General features: G+C 42.1%; 1 protein-coding gene and 1 long non-coding RNA gene across 2 annotated transcripts in view; one reads left to right on the top strand and one right to left on the bottom strand.

The window, feature by feature from the left end:
• Positions 1-19,245, top strand: part of SLC39A6 (solute carrier family 39 member 6) — a 304,810-nt gene that overhangs the window by 217,891 nt on the left and 67,674 nt on the right. The window contains exon 8 of the mRNA XM_085606811.1: positions 4,505-4,695. Within this exon, the coding sequence (XP_085462937.1) occupies positions 4,505-4,695 (191 nt within the window). The remainder of the gene's footprint in view (positions 1-4,504; positions 4,696-19,245) is intronic.
• LOC146822626 (uncharacterized) overlaps positions 1-19,245 on the bottom strand; it is a 274,717-nt gene that overhangs the window by 211,212 nt on the left and 44,260 nt on the right. The gene's annotated exons all lie outside the window — the stretch shown is intronic.

Raw genomic sequence — 19,245 nt, 5'->3', positions numbered from 1 at the left:
TTACAAAACATACATTGCGGGCCTCCCCGGTTCCCCCTCGTCACCCACACATTCCGGTATAGTTCCAACGGGAGTGGGGTAGACAAGTCGATATGGGCATCGGAGGAGTGGGGACGTCGAGGAATGAATGAGATGATATGGTCCACGGGGCGTTTGTTGTGGGGGGGTAGATGGCATGGACTTCACAGGGGTAACGGGGTATGCGTGGAGGGATGGGGTGGCTATGGGCCCTGGGTGTGGATTGTTGATGTCAGTTTCATCTGTTTCAATTTAGACAAGTATTGATGGGGGATTGATCAAGTGGGTTCTGATGTCGGATGCCATCCATAAGTTACACATCTTGTCAGGGAGCTGGAAGTGTTATGATGTACCTCCATACTTTATCATTGGTGACCGCACAGCTATCATTTGTGTATCGTTTGATTTTGCAAATCTAAATAAAGCTTTAAAAAAAAAAAAAATAAATAAATAAACTTCTCCCAGGCTTCCGTGGGAACTAACATATAAAAAAAAAAAAAGTCCTGATGAAGGTGGTTTTATACTATCCATTTTCAAGCAAAACGTTTGTTGAATGTATGTTTAGGAAACCCCAGTCCACAACACAATAGCAAAAGAAATTGTAGATTTCTCTAATTTGTAATCTATAGTGTATGTGGTAGGAGGCTGGGGCATGAAGGAGTGGCTGAAGTGAGAACGTGTTTCCTTGGTGACTGAAGGAGCGAATGAATTAGTATATGGGGCAGTGCACATAAATTCATTCGTGCAAATCAAAATGAGACCAACAATGTAAAAAAAGCATGTATATAAATGTATGAGGTCATGTGTTTTGGTTTTGTACATATATGTTTTGAAAAATATTTTGAGAAACATCTTCTATTAGAAATGTACATGGCTAATATAATGAATTACAAATGATGTATTTAATATGTCAGTTGAATAATGTGGTAGGATTACCCTTAAGATAAAAACAAATAAAAAGTTAAATAAAAACACATAAACCAATTCCATGTTGTTTCCGTAGTAGCTGGTTGTCGAGACATTGGGCACTTTGAGCATTATTGAAGTAATAATAGTCCTGTGGGAAATGTTGTTTCATGGCGTCTTCCTTTTCCCAGACATAGAACAAAATGTTTTTAGGTGGTACCTTTTTCTTTCTTGTTGCTACCACTGGGAATGCACAATGTCAGCACTGTTAAGCATTGGAGTTTCCACTGCATCTTTCTCTGAGATGCTTTTTGCTTAGAGTCAAACTCTAGACTACTGTACGCCTTCCCAATGATGTCTCTCCTGCCCTGTGTTCTGAAAAAGATCACGAATGACAAGGCCCATGTCATCCTAGGGGTACAAGATTTGGCAGAGTGTGGTATCCAGAGCTCCTGGATATGGGCATCTGTCCAAAGATAATGCTGCTACTTTGGAAGGATTTTCTGTTGCTGCAGCAGGCCAGGATCCTGCAGTTTGGCTTGCTCAGTCTTCATTTCCACGCTTGGAGATTGAGAGGGGTCAGCTGACTGTGTTCAGACTCCCTCCCAAAGCTGTAGATGTTATCTTGGCAGCCAGGTGTCCCTTGACCAAACAGTATACCTTTGCCGTTGACACAAGTTTATAGCCTGGTGCGGTTTGGACTACAGATTCAGATTAACCCACTTCAAACTAGGCTATCTGAAGTATTGCTTTTTGTGTTGTTCCCTAACCAAGCAAGAACTTGCCTTGGGCACAGCTACAGGTTACCTGTCAACACTTTTTGTGTTTTGCGGATCAACCCACTTTGTTTAAATTGCCTGTTTTGATGCATTCTGAAGTGTTTGCAACATTTGTTTCTACCCTCTCCCTTTATCATGCCTCAGTGGGACCTTAACTTGGTCCTCACCTTCATGATGTGTGCTCCTTTTGAACCGCAAAACATCTGGCCGTTATGGTTTCTCACCCTTAAGACCACGTACCTCATCGCCATAAGTTTGGCTCAGCGAGTGTGAGTTTAAAGCCCTCTCCATCAACCTGCCATACACTACTTTCTTCCCAGACAAGCTGGTCCTGTGAACCCGAGCTTCCGTTCTGTCAAAAATGTTGGTCACGTTGGGCAAAATATCAGACTACCGGCTTTCTTCACACCACCTCACCCCTCTATGGAGGAGATATTCCAGCGGCTGTGCCCTAGGAGAACTTTTAATTGATCGTACCAGGGAACGATCATGTGGACGATAAGCTGTTTGCGGGATTGGCTGGAGTAAGTGAGCAAGGCAGTGCAGAAGAGGACCTTCTCAGTGGATCGTGTTCTGCATTAAAATCTGTTACGCACTGACCACAAAGCAGCCCCCGAAAGATTTGAGTGCTCATTCCACCTGAGCTAAAGCTGCTTTGACACACTTAGTGCCTTTTCTGGATATGTGAACGATGGATTTACCCCGGATCTGTGAATAGGGGTGAATGTTTGACAATGTTCAGTATTCCATCCATCGTCTTGTTGTGTTTCTGTAGTCGCCCTTAGTGGCGAGGGTATTCCAGACGTGGGTCCTGTGCTCTCTGTCAGTGGATTCAAGCTAGCCTGACTGATATGGGGTGATACCCCAAAACCAGTCCCAGGATGCTTGTTTTCAGGTCCAGGGAGGACCTTGCAGGCTGTTCAGGCTGAACTGTTCCCATGGAGGGGACAGGGTCAGGACTGATTTGCATATGGCTGGTTCCAAACTGGGGTGGCCTGGTGAGCAAAAATAACCTTGAATTTAATCCAGATCTGTGACTGGGGGCGAATGTTTGACAATGTTCAGCATTCCTTCCAATTTCTTTTTGTGTTGCTGTGTTCTGGATATTTGCCAGGCTGCTATGTGGGCGTCACTCCACACGTTTGCAAAGCACTACAGGTGCATTTCGCCCGCTCGGTCCTGTAGGACTTTTTGATTTGAGACACTTTTTCAGATTCACCAGCCGGAAGGTACTGCTTTGTTGTCTATTCAAAAGGTGAGGAATCTGTGATTAGAAATATAAATTACAAGTTACCTTCGGTGACACACTTTTTGATAGATACTCTTATCCGCAGATTCCTCAACAATTCTCCATTCCTCCACATTTATGAACTAGACTCTTTTCCACCTAGAAAGGTCCCAAGTATAGAGATCTGCACACTGGCCAAAGCCAATTTGATGTTGGGTTCTGCATCTAGGGATGCAGACAGCCAATATGCGGATCCTCATTTCACTTTTGAAGCGGAATGACATTTGCGGAAGCCGTGCGACGCCACCTACCAGCGTGCAGGGGTACTGCTTTAAATATTTCCAGATCCGGTCTCGATAACTGTGGAATATTGAAAAGGAGAGGAGTCTGTAATTGGACAAGAGTGTCTTCCAGAAAGAGCATTACTGAATGTAAGTACTTTGATCTACTGTATGGTTTTTTTGCTGCTGTAAACTGAAAGATAAAACAGCTTAATGCTAACACTGATGAATGTTGATGTATGCATGAATGGTGGTGAAGAAATGATGGGGACTTGCATGTACGGTAAACACCGTAGGGCATATGTTTCTTCAAAACGTGAATCATTAATTTTGAATTATTTTTGTCTTCTCTTAAATGTGTACAAACTGCAATATCATCAAAGCACGTACCTCTCCTTTACCTGAATATGAAGGCGCTGTTATCCGCCACTGCTTATTGTGCTGATTATGTATATATCGGAATTGAAGGGCAGGAAAAATCTGATAGTCCGATAGGCTACAGAATACAGAAGTGTTGCCAAAGTTTTATTTGAGATTTTGTAACCGGACAGTGGTGGATGGTAAAGTAACTGCCACCATAGGGAAAATAAGGATTCACCAAAGCATCCTTTACAGCCGTATCTTTGTAATTAAAGTTATTTTTTTCTGTTGCAGCCCTCTATTTTTAGAGAAGAAAGGAGCTCTAAGGTTTGAGGAATGACAATGTGTTTGACTATCCAACTTTATGCCTTGCTAATTGGGAATTTGTATAACATTACAGTTGGGGTGCATGATTGAAAGAGGTGTTATTTTGTGCTTATCTGTTTATTTTGATTATTTTAAGAAACCAGGAATACCAGCCTCGAAAGCTAGGGCGCATGGTTATTTAAATAAGAGCTTGCACTCTTTATCTGGCCTTTTGAAACAGAGTGGGTATACATGTTTTCCTCTTACCGTTCCAGTGCATTAATGTAGTTAACAGTGGGAGTAGAAGCTGCCATTGTATACAAGTGAGGAAAATAAAGGGTAGGTCTTCATGTAGGAAGCTTGTGTTTGGGGGACATCTTTGGAACCTGTGTAAAATAAAGCATGATAAGTGTAAGTTTTGTTTGGTGTGTTTGTGTGTGTGTGATGACTCTGTGGCAAATGTAGGCATGGAGATGAAAACAACCGGTCAAATGTTTGGAGGCTTTTGCGTGTCCATGTCATGGCCACATTGGCTCCTGAATTGCTTTGGTAGAGAATTGTCTTGTACACATCCATGATCATATAAGGAAATTAATGTCTAAGATGTATGTACTTTTATTTTCCAGGTGATTTTGCTATACTGCTGACAGCTGGAATGACAGTCAAACAAGCTCTTCTTTATAACGCACTCTCTGCCATGCTTGCATATCTTGGCATGATAACTGGCATACTTATTGGCCACTATGCTGAGAATGTTTCAATGTGGATATTTGCACTTACTGCTGGGTTGTTCCTGTATGTGGCACTTGTTGATATGGTAAGTCAGTAAAAGTGATGTTTTTTTATCTACATAAACCCCCTGAAATTTGCCAGTTATTGTTCTTTGCTGTGATTTCCAGAACTCTCTCAAAAACTGTTCATGATCTCACACATGAATTCCTATAGCCGAACGCCCTGGACATATTGTTTGGGGGTCAATGACAAGTTTAAAATGTCCTTTGTCTAATGAACAAGTAGGTCAGACCCACAGCACAAACCCTTTGCTGCCAGTTTGTAGTGCCACAGTATGGTTGTGGGATAGAGTATTGTCTTGCCACTTAGGCAGGATTTGTATCCTTATATACAAGTTGTTCAGAGTTTTGTATATGATGTATTACTATGAAGCTTTTACTATTAGGGTGATCATTCTTAAGGAAATGCAGTGAACTGTAGGCTCAGAATGTAGAACTAAAAGTGGTTTCAGTATAAAAACATATACACATTCGTAAAATCAACAACTTGCTGCGTTTTGTAAAGCTGCCAGAATGCTCCCTGGTTATAAGTGAATACGTGCAGAACTATGAAAGTACAATAAGTGATTATTTTCTTTAAAAAAAAAAAAAAAAATAGGTAAATTGGGAAACAAAGTTTTGCTAAACTATTGTGCAACTTTAAATATAATTTCTCTGAGGGATCCTTTAAGAAAAACAGTTTTATGTATTAGACCATCAGTGAAAAAGCCATTTTGGGCAAAATGAAAATAAACTAGAGGCCCCTTTTCCTTAAAATTCTAGATTGGTTTTCACAATACAGATATACCAACAGTCGTATACATTGGCCGAATAAATCAGATCAGACAAAACTAAAGCAAGTCTTCAGAGAAGGAAATTAGATATGTACACTAACCTAGGCAACAAATTTGTACAAATCCTGGACCTAAGTTTTTTTTATGAGAGGTATAAAATAAGTAGTTCAGGATTGTAAATCCGCCAGCTTGTTTCTGACGAATCCTTTATTGTATATCTGATATACCAGAGGGTCTAATTTTTACCTTTAGAGAACCCAGTCTTGCCAGTATATTCCGCCGAGCTGCATATGTTCACCTCCTCAACAGTATGTAGACAGTAATCAAAGACAACTTAAGAACCAGCCACCCCAGTGTAAGGGCCCCATTCCTGAAGAACATCATAAAAGTGCAACCACAATTCTATAACTTTGCTCTGGTGCAGATCTACGATTTTGATGAGATAACAAACTGTACAGAAGAAGGGCTGGAAACGATACTCCAAACAAACTTATGTGATTTATGTTAGGTGAGCAAAAATACAGATGTGCATTTGCTCACACAAAATCTGCTTCCCTTGTTAATATATATATTTTCTTTTCCTCCATGTTGAAACATTGTTCCTCATGGAAAAAATTGTTTCCCCACATCCTGACTTTTTAGTCCCACCCTGGAAAAGTGTTACTCTTGCACATGTCAGAAATAAATGTTGACATTTTTCAGGGTGGGAGAAGTTGAAAGTGAAGTGAATATCCTTAAACTTGTATGTTTGTGGATGTGCACAAACTCACAGGGCAGCCTTCCAGTCCTGGTACTAGCGCTCCCCTCCGACTTCCAGCCCCTGTTTGTTAATTTGCGGAATGGTGTCAAAATTAGAGCGTTACTGTATTCCAAACCTTGATATAATACGAGCTGTGGCATAATCAGAGAGGCTATAGTTAGAACTTTGACAGAATGAGAATTCTGCCATAATGTGTCACCTCGCTACTGAACCTATGGATTTCAGAAGCATCCCATCCCTTGGACAAGGACACATTTTGTAAAATTTCACACTTCTCCCTCTCACAAAAAATGACTGAAGCCATCACAAACTACATCAATGACATCACTGGTGATATTATTGATGACATTGCTATGGATATGGCAGGAGTATGGGGCTAGGTCTAGTGTGGTAGAGGGGGTAGAACAGGAATATGAAAAACTCAAGGACCCCCTTTTTTCATAGACTGTACAATGTATATTGTTTTGAAAAAGGCATATACTTCAATTTACATCTAGCCTATAAATTGCTAACACTTGAAGGATTATGCTCCTAGTATGGAGCATTCGATTTTATTTTTTTATCTTTATCTTTGTCTTCTTTCTTGAAAATGGTTCAATTCAATTTTAGAACTGAACAACTTGAATTTACTGTCTGTGATTTAGCACTTTGTTCACCTATTTAGCACTTAAACTGTGAGCCCAGTATAATCCCTATAAAGTGGGAGATGCACAATGTGCTATGACACATTTGCACAGGACACGTTTACAAAACGGCGCACATACTGTTTATTAGGCTGCATGCACTGAATAAGGGCATCACTATGCTGTTTTAAGGCGTCTTTTGCACAACTAAATGACTATTTTGTTTTCCCTCCAATATTAAGTTGAAGTATTGGGCACTTTTTTTCACATTTGATGTAGTAACCATATTTTCAGGACTGATGTGTTCGCCTACTAAGCGCTTTAAAGCTGAGAGCCTTTCACATTGCTTGGTAATCGGGACATAAACAATGTCCTTAAGGGCATCTGTACAAAACACATTTGTTGTGACAGTATATTGAGGTTTTATGGGTATTACTGTGCTATTAGCTGATAAGATTGATATATTTGATTTTAATTGTAAATGTTTTTAATTAACTGACCAATAAATGTGTTCATTCATTTCGTTTGGAAAAAGGGAATACGGGCTAGTTATGGCCTTGGCTTAATGATTCATGCATAATTAGTTTATTATTGGAAAAATACAAGACCTAGTGTATTTTATGCCATAAAATTTGTCTAGGACAAGTGTCTCCAACCAGTCGATCGCAAGCTACAAATAGCTCACAGACACCTAAAGAGTAGCAACATCTCAAAATAAAATGGAGTGTTGATCCTTTTCAAGCCTCCCCCCCCCTCCCCCCCCCCCCCAGTCACATCTGGGTTTAATCTATCGTTAATTTGCTGGCCACATTACCCCAGTTTGGACCTAGCCATATGCAAATCGGTGTTGACCCTGCTCCCCATGGGAACAGTCCAGACCGAACTTGCCTAGCCAGGTCCTTTCTGGACCGGAAACGAGCATCCTGGGATATCACCTCTCATCAGCCAGGCTAGCTTGAATCCAGTGGTGCAGTCAGTAAAGAGCCCACGTCTGGGCATACCAATAGCCACTTAGGGTGCACATAGCAACATCGCAAAATAAAATGATGGACGGAGCATTGAAACTTTCGGAGTAGCTCACAGCTTTGAATTATTTTTTAAATAAGCACAGGGTCACATTTTCATTTAAAGTTAAGGGAAGGCTGTGTTTATTTTACATCATTAACACTAGCCTGCAGATAGCAGGGCCCGATAATGAGCCTTGCTCAGTCAGATTTGACCTAGTCTTGGGCACAGAGGTAAAGAACTGAAGTACTGAGCTATTTAACTCTTAAATAAAAGTCCTTGTCCAGTAAGTAGATACTGTGCCATATTTGTAACTAAAACAAATTGTCATTTTTTTTAAATGGGAGAAATTCAAAGTGAAGAAAATTATTTCTATGAAGCATTTAGTAATAATGTTTTTCTCCATTTTCAATTAAGCCAATTACATCTTGAATGTTTCAATGAAGCACATTTTCTCAGTTTAAATTAAACAAATGGCTGTATTTTTCTGTTATAAATATGGCACTGTAACTACAGGCCACTGGGAGCAAGATGCCTGCTGTTTCTAAATGTGACACTTGGTAATTGGAACAAATGTTAATGATTAGTTGTATAGAATCCATATAAACATGAAGTTAACTGTTCAGTTTAATGATCTGCCATTTCAAAGAGTTGTCTTTACATGCAGCCGGCATCTTGCTCCAAGTGGCTGATAGATGCAGTGCTATATTTATAACTGCGAATACAGCTAATCTTTCGAGTAGGAGAATTTTAAAGTGCAGAAACATGTTCTAATTTTAATTTCACCCATTTAAAAAAAAAAATGGCATAAGGTATGTCTTGTGCCACAAGCACAGATTACCCAGGCTCTCAGTCACAAACACACATATATAGGGAAAGAGATTGTGGCGACGCGGCCAGGGCAACTGACTCCGGAATCTGGGGATCACGGTTCGATCCCCGTCGGCAGATTAGCCCAGCACCATGCGACTCTGGGCAATAGCTTGCTTAATCTTCCCGACGGCCCCCAGCGCCTAGGGACCCTTACGGGTGATTGTTCGCGCTTTACAAATGTGGATTATTATCCCATTCATGCACACACATGTTCTTGCAACCCCAACAACCAGGCTCTCACTGACACATAGGGCAGCCCTGTCATAGTGCCCCTAGTCAAAGTATTTTGTTCAAACAATAGCTTCTGGTCCTATGGACATTGGGCCTAAAGTCAATGAAGCTGGTTGTGGCGGTGTCCGGTAACTGTACGCAAGTTGTTTAGCCTTCAGTTGCTCACAATGATTTTCACTGATTAGAAGTATCTCTCACTACAGAAAAGGTTGGAGACCCCTGGTCCAGAAGATCACTTATTAACATGCAGGTTGAAAGTTTCGACTATGGAATACAGTTTATTGAAATACAAAAGTGTCCAAACTCCTTCACTGTGAAATGACAGGAGAGGTGAAGCACTTAAGTGAGAAAAAAATATTAAAACTGTAAGAAACTTCTGCAGCATGATCCTAAAGGCTTAATTGCCAGTTTGTGGGGTTTTTGAGGGGTGGGGAGGACCTGAACAGAGGGGCTGGCTGACGCCCATTATGCATTTTTAGACACCTGTTGGAGTTCTGCTGGGAGTGCAAAGTGAGTCAGGTCACGGCATCTCAAAGAAGCATGTGAGGTCTCCTAGACAGCCTCATTATGGTCCAGTGTCCTTAATCTAGTGCCAATGTTTCCTGTGGTTAACTGAGGCTCATCCTCAATGCGGAAGTTGAAGCTTTGCTTTTCTACATGGGCGGGGGTGGAGGGCGGAAGATTATGTGATTATTAGTCAGGACAAGGATCTTCGAGATGGTGGATATGATGAAAAACAAAAAAGTGTGGGCAAAGGACCTCTAAAAATAATAAGGCTTAGGTGAGTCTCCTAGCTGAGGAAGCACATTGGTCAGTGGGGAGGCTGTGGCAAAATAGGAAAATGCAGTATTGCGAGAAGGGGGAGGTCAAGCATACCAAAGACTGATCCTACTGCTTATCTAGGAGCTGCTTTAGAGTTCTGGAGGCTATTCTGGACGCAGAAAAAGGACAGAGCTGTAAGTAAATGGGCTAAGGAATGTCAGAGTGAAAGGTTGCTGGGCATCTACATTACCTTGTAGAAACCCAGTATTGTAAAATCCAATTTGAGATGCAGAGTCAATCTGCTACAGAAAGATTCACTCCTGTGACTCCCTGGAGAACTGCTCTCGTCTGTCTCTACTTGGTTGATGGCAATTACTGAATTGTGCTGATATATATATATATATATATATATAGATATATATATATATATATATATATATATATATATATATTTAGATATATATGTACCAAATTTCGCTCCTTCTGGACAGCTGGACCCAAGAGAGGTGGCGCATACGCCGGCGGAGCACGCCGGCTCGTAAATGTCCCCACAAAAATCCAATACCATGCGCTCTCAGTCACCAAGAAAAACCAAATCCAGAAATGTGCCGATAGGGGTGTTTATTTCTCACAACGCGTTTCAACTCGTTGCAGAGTCTTGATCACGTGAGAATAGTATGTGCGTGAAAAGTAGATAAAAGTTTTTTTGAGGTGAAAATCAAAAAAGGACAACATAAAATGATTAACATATCATGAGGCCAACATGGCAGGCATCTTGGAATGGTAAAAGATAAGTAGATAGGACAAATAAACGTAAATACAATTCAGGTCCATTAGTATTCTACTATAAGCATAAGTATCATGTACTCGTTAGTATCATGACCATGTTTCAATAAGAAATTAACGTAATGGTTCTAAATCATATTGTCGAACAACAAACAGTAGATGTCCAAAATACTGTGCCGACATGTTGGAACATTGAAGGTATGTAAACAAACCCTTGATAGTCATGTGAAATCTTAGCAGTATGCAAGTGTAAAACACGTAGTGTCATCTAAGTACAAAAGGGGGGTATACATGATTGTGCTGCTGTGTGGGCTCGTAATAGTATATCTGTAATAGCAAATAGCCCAATAAACCAACCTCATCACTGTGTTCATGACATGTGAGAAATAACAGCTGTGAGTCTGAAAATGCAGAGACTCATCATACAACAAAACGACAAATAATGGCACATTTCTGGATTTGGTTTTTCTTGGTGACTGAGAGCGCATGGTATTGGATTTTTGTGGGGATATATATATATATATATATATATATATATATATATATATAATATATATATATATATATATATTCACTGAAAAAACCATAGGTTTCACACAAGTTATAGTTAGCGGACATTTTACTGATAAAAAACCATTGAAATTCCCCCGTTATAGTTAGTGCAGGCAACTATAACTCACGCGACCGCAATCCTCTGCTGATGCTAATACTGTATTTAGACACTTATTTACCCATGTCTTCTTCCATAAATTTTTAGCTATACATATATTACAAATATTTTTTTTTCATAAAGACACATATGTCATCAGCAGAGGATTGCGGTCGCGTGAGTTATAGTTGCCTGCACTAACTATAACAGGGGAATTTCAATGGTTTTTTATCAGTAAAATGTCCGCTAACTATAACTTGTGTGAAACCTATGGTTTTTTCAGTGAATTTGCAAGGTTTTTTAAATGCTAATTCCTAACTATAACGTGTGTGAAACCTATGGTTTTTTCAGTGAATTTGTACGGTTTTTTAAATGCTAAGTTACTTTACGCCGTTCGTGGCGTGCGCGCCCACTTTACGCAGTTCGTTCCGTGCGCGCACAGTGAGCACACAAGCGCACCGCGCGCCCACTTTCCGCAGTTAGTGCCGAGCACGCACGGTGGGCACCGCGTGCCCACGTTACGCTAGATGGGCCATGTACGCACGATGCGCTTCGCGCATCGTTCGCACACGGAGGCCGTATTGGGCGCATCGTTGTTAAATGTTAATTATTGCTTATTATGTATTTATTTATTACGGTGCGCTTACCGTAAGCGCACCGTAAGCTGCCACAGATATATATATTGATTTAAAGGCTATTTTCTCAGGAACTACTGAACAGATTTACACCAGACCTACAAAAGGCACTTCCTTGACCTGTAGACTACCTCTCTGCCAAATTTCAATTAACTCTGTTCAGCCGTTCGGGCTGTAGCTGTGTCTAAAGGTCCTATGGAAAAATGCATGGGGAAAACGCGTTTTGGGACCCCCCTTTTTTCTCAGCCCCCGCTTGACGAATCCCCCCGAGACTTTCAGGGTAGGAGCGGAGCGTACCGCCCCATTAGTTTTGAAAATTCCGCGAGGATTCATCGACCGGCGCCAAAGTTATTCAAAATAGAATGTTGCGGTTTTCCTATGGAAACAGGGTCCTAACTATAACTACCTACTGGCGACCGCCAGTAGGTAATATATATATATATATATATATATATATATATATATATATATATATATATATATATATATATTACCTACTGGCAGTCGCCAGTAGGTAGTTATAGTGAGGACCTATTTTCCATAGGAAATCCGTAACATTCTATTTGGAATAACGTTGGCGTCGATTGATGAATCTTCGTGAAAGTTTCCAAACTTTTGGCCAGCTCCGGTCCGCTCTTATCCTGAAAATTTCACGGTGATTCGTCAAGCGGGGGCCGAGATAAAAGGGGGGTCCCCATGCATTTTCCCATAGGACCTGTTGACGCAGCTACAGCCCAAAGTGCTGAACGGAATCACACCAAATTTGGCAGCAAAGATGTAGTCCTCAGTTCAGACTCGTGCCTTTTGCTTAAATGGTGTAAATCCGTTCAGTAGTTCCTGAGACAATCAAAAGTAAAATCACATATATATCTGGGCGGAGCCTAACCACACATCTCATCGTGAGATCTGATTGGCTGTCAGCACTTCATCCAAGAAGTGTTGGCAGCCATCTTGGGACCAATATACATGATAGCACCTCATTAAAAAGCATTGCAGTTAATAGAAGGTTTTAAGACTTTAGTTACATTATAAATCATTTGTTGATGGTACCATACTCATTTTAGGAATTGTGGTGTGTTCTAAGGTGATTTTACCATGTGAAAAAGCCTTCTGCTGTGATATCATGAATCATGTTTGAGAGAACTATTTTCTCATGCTTTTCCCACAGAGGTTTGGAAGGTGATCTATAAGCTAAACTGAGAGCATATTTTCTGTAAATTCACATTATCTTTCTCAGTCATGTGAGAATGAAGTCTGACATTCTCAGTAAAACATGTACATCCAACAAGGGCAGAGACTTTCAGTTGATTCCTTTGTGTTCTACTGCAGCTTCCCAGAGTGTTCTAAAGAACAACTAGAGCGCTAACAGTCCTACTAATGACAAACGTATGGCACACCTGAAGCCATCTTGGTTGGAATAAAGTGGTAACTCTTAAAACATTTAATTTAAAAAGGAACAAAATGGGGGGGTTCATTTTGCCATAGAAAGTATGATTAGTGCTGCAGAAAGAAAAATTAGGGCAAGTTTTGACTTCTCAAATCCTCTTCTATTTCATAAACAAATTCTGACATGCAGACTGAAACATGCACTTTGAATACCAGCAGCAGACTTCCCTGGTGAGCAGTAGTTTTACTACAGTGATCTAATGAGCAACTAGAGTGCTAACATTCAGAATTTATGACAAATGTGTGACACATCAGAATGCCTTCTTGATGGAACCAAAATAAAAAACAGAAAATATTCCCACTGAGGAGACTGCAGTAAATGAGGAAATTAGGAAACTTCATAACAAAAAATCTCCCAAGATGGCCACCAGAGACAAAAGAGCCCAAATTTAGCCCAAATATCACCCAGATGTAGCCCAAGTATAGCCCAATGACAGAATGTCCCAGAGTGTTCTTAAGAACAACTAGAGCGCTTACTGTCTTACTTATGACAAAAGTATGGCACACCTGAAGCCATCTTGATTGGAATAAACTGGTAACACTTAAAACATTTAATTTAAAAAGGAACACAATGAGGGGGTTCATTTGGCCATAGAAATTATGATTAGTGCTGAAGAAAGAAACATTAGGGCACATTTTGAGTGACTTCTCAAATCCTCTTCTATTTCATTAAAAAATTCTGATATGCAGACTGAAACATGCACTTTTAATACCAGCAGCAGACTTCCGTGGTGAGCAGTAGCTTTACTACTGTGATCTAATGAGCAACTAGAGTGCTAACATTCAGAATTTATGGCAAATGTGTGACATATCTGAATACCTTCTTGATGGAATCAAAGTAAAAAACTGAAAGCATTTCCTACTGAGGAGACTGCAGTAAATGAGGACATTAGGAAACTTCATAACAAATAAATCTCCCAAGATGGCCACCAGAGACAAAAGAGCCCAAATGCAGCAAAAATATCACCCAGATGCAACCCACATGTAGCCCAATGACAGAAGTGTGCAAAACACTTATTTTTGGTGTATTTGTAGTTTTATATAGTGCAGACTTGTCAGGTATTGGAGTGCTTTACATGAGCATTGGTTACATCACACAAGATCAAATTCATTTTGGTTGTAGACATGGGGAAATTAAGTGATTTGACCAGAATCACAGAATGTTGAGCTGAAGCAGAAACTCCAACCTGGTTCCCCAGTTGCAAAGTCTGCAGCTCTGGAAGTAACACCACATCCTCTCCCCTAGGTGCAACATTTAATCAAGTGGTCAACTGGATATAAAAACATAAATATTACAAATAATTTGAAAGTTCTTTGTCGTTATTTGAAAACTCAGAAAATATGTCCTCATTTTAGTTTTTTAGAGCACTAACCATAATTTTGATGCAAATAAGACCCTCTCATATATGTAATTTCTAAAGGAAATACTCTAGGTATTACAGTTTTGATTACATCAAGATGATGTCAGCCGTTCCACACTTTTGTAATAAATATAGAATGTTAGCAATCTAGTTGTTCATTGGGATACTGTTGAGAGGCAGAGGCCAGGGGCACGGACTCTGAAAATTGAAGGCAGGTAGGAGGGTGCAAAGGCAACAATTTAACCACACTGAGCAGGCAGGAAGGGCCGTGGCAGCACAACAGACTATGGAGGGCAGTGGAAAGGGGGGCAGGGGCAACAAACCAACAATACAGGACTGGCAAGAGAGGCTGTGGCAATATAATAGACCATTGTGGGCAGAAGGAAGAGGCAGTGGTAGTACAACCATATATGCCAACAGACCAGTTTCAGCCAGGAAACGTCCAATGTTTTTAAGCTCAAATGGGCTTTATTTGATCTGTCTCCTGTCTACAATCTCCTCTTTTTCAATGTAACTCAAAGGGAAAAATTAATACCCCAGTTTTTTTTCAAAATCTCCCTCTTACCAAGTTCAAAATGTTCGCAAGTATGGTACATTGGATCATGGTAGGCAGGAGGAATTGGGGTAGGGACATGGACTCGGATAACAGAGGACAGGAGGGACATGGAGAGGTGCCCCAAACTGACCCTACAGGGCAGGCATCAGGGTTTGCAGCAGCACAATACACCACACAGCGCATGCGGGACGGGAGTGCAGCAAAACAATCCATAGAAAGCAATAGGGAGGGGACAGGACCATGCACATGGACAACAGAGAACAGAGGGGAAAGAAGCAATGGTAGCTAGCTGACCATAATGGACAGACAGAGAGAAAGCAGCAGCATAACAGACCATAAAGGGCAGGAGGGACGGATCAGGGGCATTACAATGGAACAGACAAGCCAGGAGGGAGGGAATAGGGGTCTGCACATGGAAACAGAGGGCTGAGGGCAAGGGGGCAGGGCAGGAGCAGCAAGATGACCATGGAGGTCAGGCAGTATGGGCACTAGAAACAAGACACACCATGGAGAGCAACAATGAGACTATGATGGCATACACACAGACCATGGAGGGAAGGTGGGAGGGGGTCAGGGGCAGCTAGCTGACCACACAGGGAAGGTGGGAGGGGCCATGGCAGCACAGAAGACCATGCATGGCAAGCGGGAGGGTTAGTGGCAGCACAATTGCTATGATGGGCAAGAAGGAGGGTGGCATGTGGACAGGCAGGGTGGAGGCGGCAGGGACAGGTTACAGTCATCTGACAATGCTAGGCAGGGGGGAGGGGGGTGGCAGCTCAACAGAACACTCGGAGTAGATAGGAGTGGCAGGTCCATGGAACATGGTGGGCAAAAAGGATGGAGCAGGGGCATGCACAAAGACATCGGAGGGCAGGGGAAGGAGAATAGGGGCAGCAAGCTAAGCACAGAGGCTAAGCAGGAGGTCAATGATGGGCCATAGAATTGGGCAATGGAGGGCAGGAGGAGTGGACTGGTACATCATGCTAAATGGAGGGCAGTGGCAGCACATCAGACCATGCATGGCAGGAGGGAGGAGGCTAGTCCATGGATTAAAACAACAGAGGATAGGGAGGAGGTGGATGGGGCAGCAAGCTAACTGTTCAGAGACTGTGGGTATTAGGAACTTTATTGTTTTTAAAATGTGTGTCTGTGCGAACTACTTAAAATATGAACAAGTATGCAGCATAATCTCACTTTTATTCAGGAAGAAGAGGACGTTTGTGACTGTGACTCCGGGCTCGCTTGGCAGAAACACCCCCTGACCCTCCACCCCCATCACAAAATGTAATGCCCGTGAAAAGGGTAGGTGGACGCAGTGTTATATAGAACATAGTCCTGAGAGCACGATTGAAAATGAAAACTAGATATAGTATATGGTATAAACTATGCACCAAAAAGTGTGATATAAGATGAACCGGGGCGTGAAATATAATATGCAATACATTGTGCGCAATGACAGATTCATTGGAGAGCGCGAGATAGCACAGGCGCTAGCGTGTGCTATGCGATTTGCGCCTTGGAGTGTAATCTGCACAGGGCAGTGTTGTGTAACCTAACTAGTCTCTAAAGTTGTAATATAAAATATGTGCTGGGGAGTGTAACGTTGCATATGCACTGTGACAAAGATATGGATCCCAGATTGTAATATGTATGGCATAGCGCTGTGCGTTATAACATAGGCATCGAGGAAGGCACGTTAGATGGGGCAATATAACTCGTGCGAAGGCAAGTGTGGCATGACATATTCACGGGGTGGTGTTAGTGCACATGGGCTAGAGAGTGTCCTAGCATACGCACTAGCTGGTGGAATACAACACAGAGGTGTGAGGCACTCGGCGGGTACTGGTGGGTGTAACACAGCATTGGGCTCAGCCAGGAGCACGCTGTGACTCTCAAGTGAGGTTCGTCTCCTTTCCAGAGAGTAAAATAAAAAGTATTACACATCCGGCGGTGGATGTGTATTTTATTAACCGTGAGGGGGGTTTCTTGCATAGTTTGGTCGAATTTTTGTCGAATCCCCTTGGAATGGCTTGGTGTGCGTGTATATTAAATGTACCCATCAATAGCTACCCATGTTTGTATAAATAAACTACAAGGGTGTCTACTTGGAGAGTACCCACCGGCGGGGGCGCCGGGATTAGGCACGGTAGGGCGTCAGACACGTCAGAGCTTAACTAGCGGTGTAAATACATTCCATGTGGATTCATTCTATGCATAGTCGCCTTTTAATGAATATCACGCAAATCGTCATGGTGATAGGTACATACGGTTTGTCCAGCATGTCCTAGGTTTTTCTATAGATATATATTTTTTTAAAATAATAAAAAACAAAGGCCGGCCACGGGGAATGGGGTCCCCGGGGCCATAAGTGGCCTCAGGAGGGGGGCAACGCAGCCCCCTCCTAAAGAATTATAAAAAAAAAAAAAAGCCCATGACCCGGGGGTTGGGGTCCCCGGGCCGATAAAGGCCTTGGGAGGGCCAAATTAATTTTTTTCAACAAAAAAAATTAGGGTGCAGACCCTGAGGGATGGGGTCCCCGGGGCCAGTAAATTAGAAAAAGAAGGGGGGCCACACAGCCCTCCTTCTTAAAAAAATAAAATAAAAGACCGGCATCGCGCCGGAGGCCACGCCCCTCCTTGCAGCACTCTGCAAACGTGCCCCCTGGCCAGTTGTAAGTTGGGGAATTAATTCCCCCTTCAATACTGAGGGTCCCTGAGGGCCAACTAGCCCAACAGGTATCTCCAGTATGCGCCAGGGAGCTGCGTTGCAGACGGGTGTTCTGAGGCCACGCCCCTTTTTACACCTCTATGCAACGCAGCTCTGTGGCGCTTACTGGAGGTACCTAGTGGGCTAGTTTGACTCTAGGGACCCTTAGGATTCAAGGGGACTTAATCTCTCAAGTTAGAACGGCCACAGGGCGCATTTACACAATGGTGAAGGGAGGGGACGAGGCCTGAGGTGACGTGTGCAAACACGCCCTGTGGCGCGTTTTAAGTTTGGGAAATAATTCCCTTTCAATCCTGAGGGACCCTGGGGGCCAACTAGCCCACCAGGTGCTTCCAGTAAGCGCCATTGCTCTGCGTTGCAGAGAGGTGGTGCAGGCCGTGCCCCTTTTTACATCTCTCTGCAATGGCGCTTACTGGACGTACCTAGTGGGCTATTTTGCCCCTAGGGATCCTCAAGATTCAAGGGGACTTAATCTCCCAACTTAACAAGCATTGGCATAGCCAATAGGTCTCGCTTTTGGGACCTTATAAGTATTTAGTTATGCAGCACAATATCCTTGATGCAACATCAACTGTTGCATGGCTAAACACTTATAAGGTCCCAAAAGCGAGACCTATTGGCTATGCCAATGCTTGTTTAATAGGGTTGTTCAGTTGCACATGTCTTCTTGCATTTTTTATATATATGTAATGATAACACTAGATGTTTGCAACCTATATACTAGTATAAGACATAAGGACGGATTGGCAGCAGTGAAGTTCTTCTTGGGACAACGCTCAATAAGACATTTAGAACACAGTGAAATGTTACTTGAATTAATTTAATTTTGTTTGAATAACAATATTTTTACCTTCCAAAATCAGAGGTATCGACAAATAATGGGTACAGCTATGGGCACCTGCTTCGCTCCCAGCTATACGAATTTATTCGTAGGCTGGTGGGAGAAGCAGGTGGCCTTGGCGGATAACAACAGTAAATGGGTAGACCAGGTAATCTGCTGGCGTCGATACATCAACGACCTCTTCATTATTTGGAGGTGGTCTGAGCAATCAGCAGAAGAGTATATCACCGCCCTCAACGAAAATAATCTAAATTTAAGATTTACCCATGAAATGAGTAGGAAAGAGGTATACTTTTGGATACTGTTGGATAATGTTCAGTTTGATAACACCAAGGATGCCACGGCAGCTGACTTGATTTCAGACCTTGCTGCCCATCAATTTCATCTATTAAACCATCTACATCTTCCCACGCATAATCTGGGACACCTGCTGGATCCTATTTTCTGCAATTTTCCTGATCTTAGGGTGGGAATACCGATACCAGTGCCCTGGACCGATCATCGACTTATTCCTTTTAGCCTGCAGATTAAGACCTTTTCTCCGCCCA

This window comes from Triturus cristatus, chromosome 5_2 (genome assembly GCF_964204655.1).
Source record: "Triturus cristatus chromosome 5_2, aTriCri1.1, whole genome shotgun sequence".
Lineage (NCBI taxonomy): Eukaryota > Metazoa > Chordata > Amphibia > Caudata > Salamandridae > Triturus > Triturus cristatus.
The sequence above is the reverse complement of the archived record's forward strand: the minus strand, read 5'-3'. Positions and strand labels throughout refer to the sequence as shown.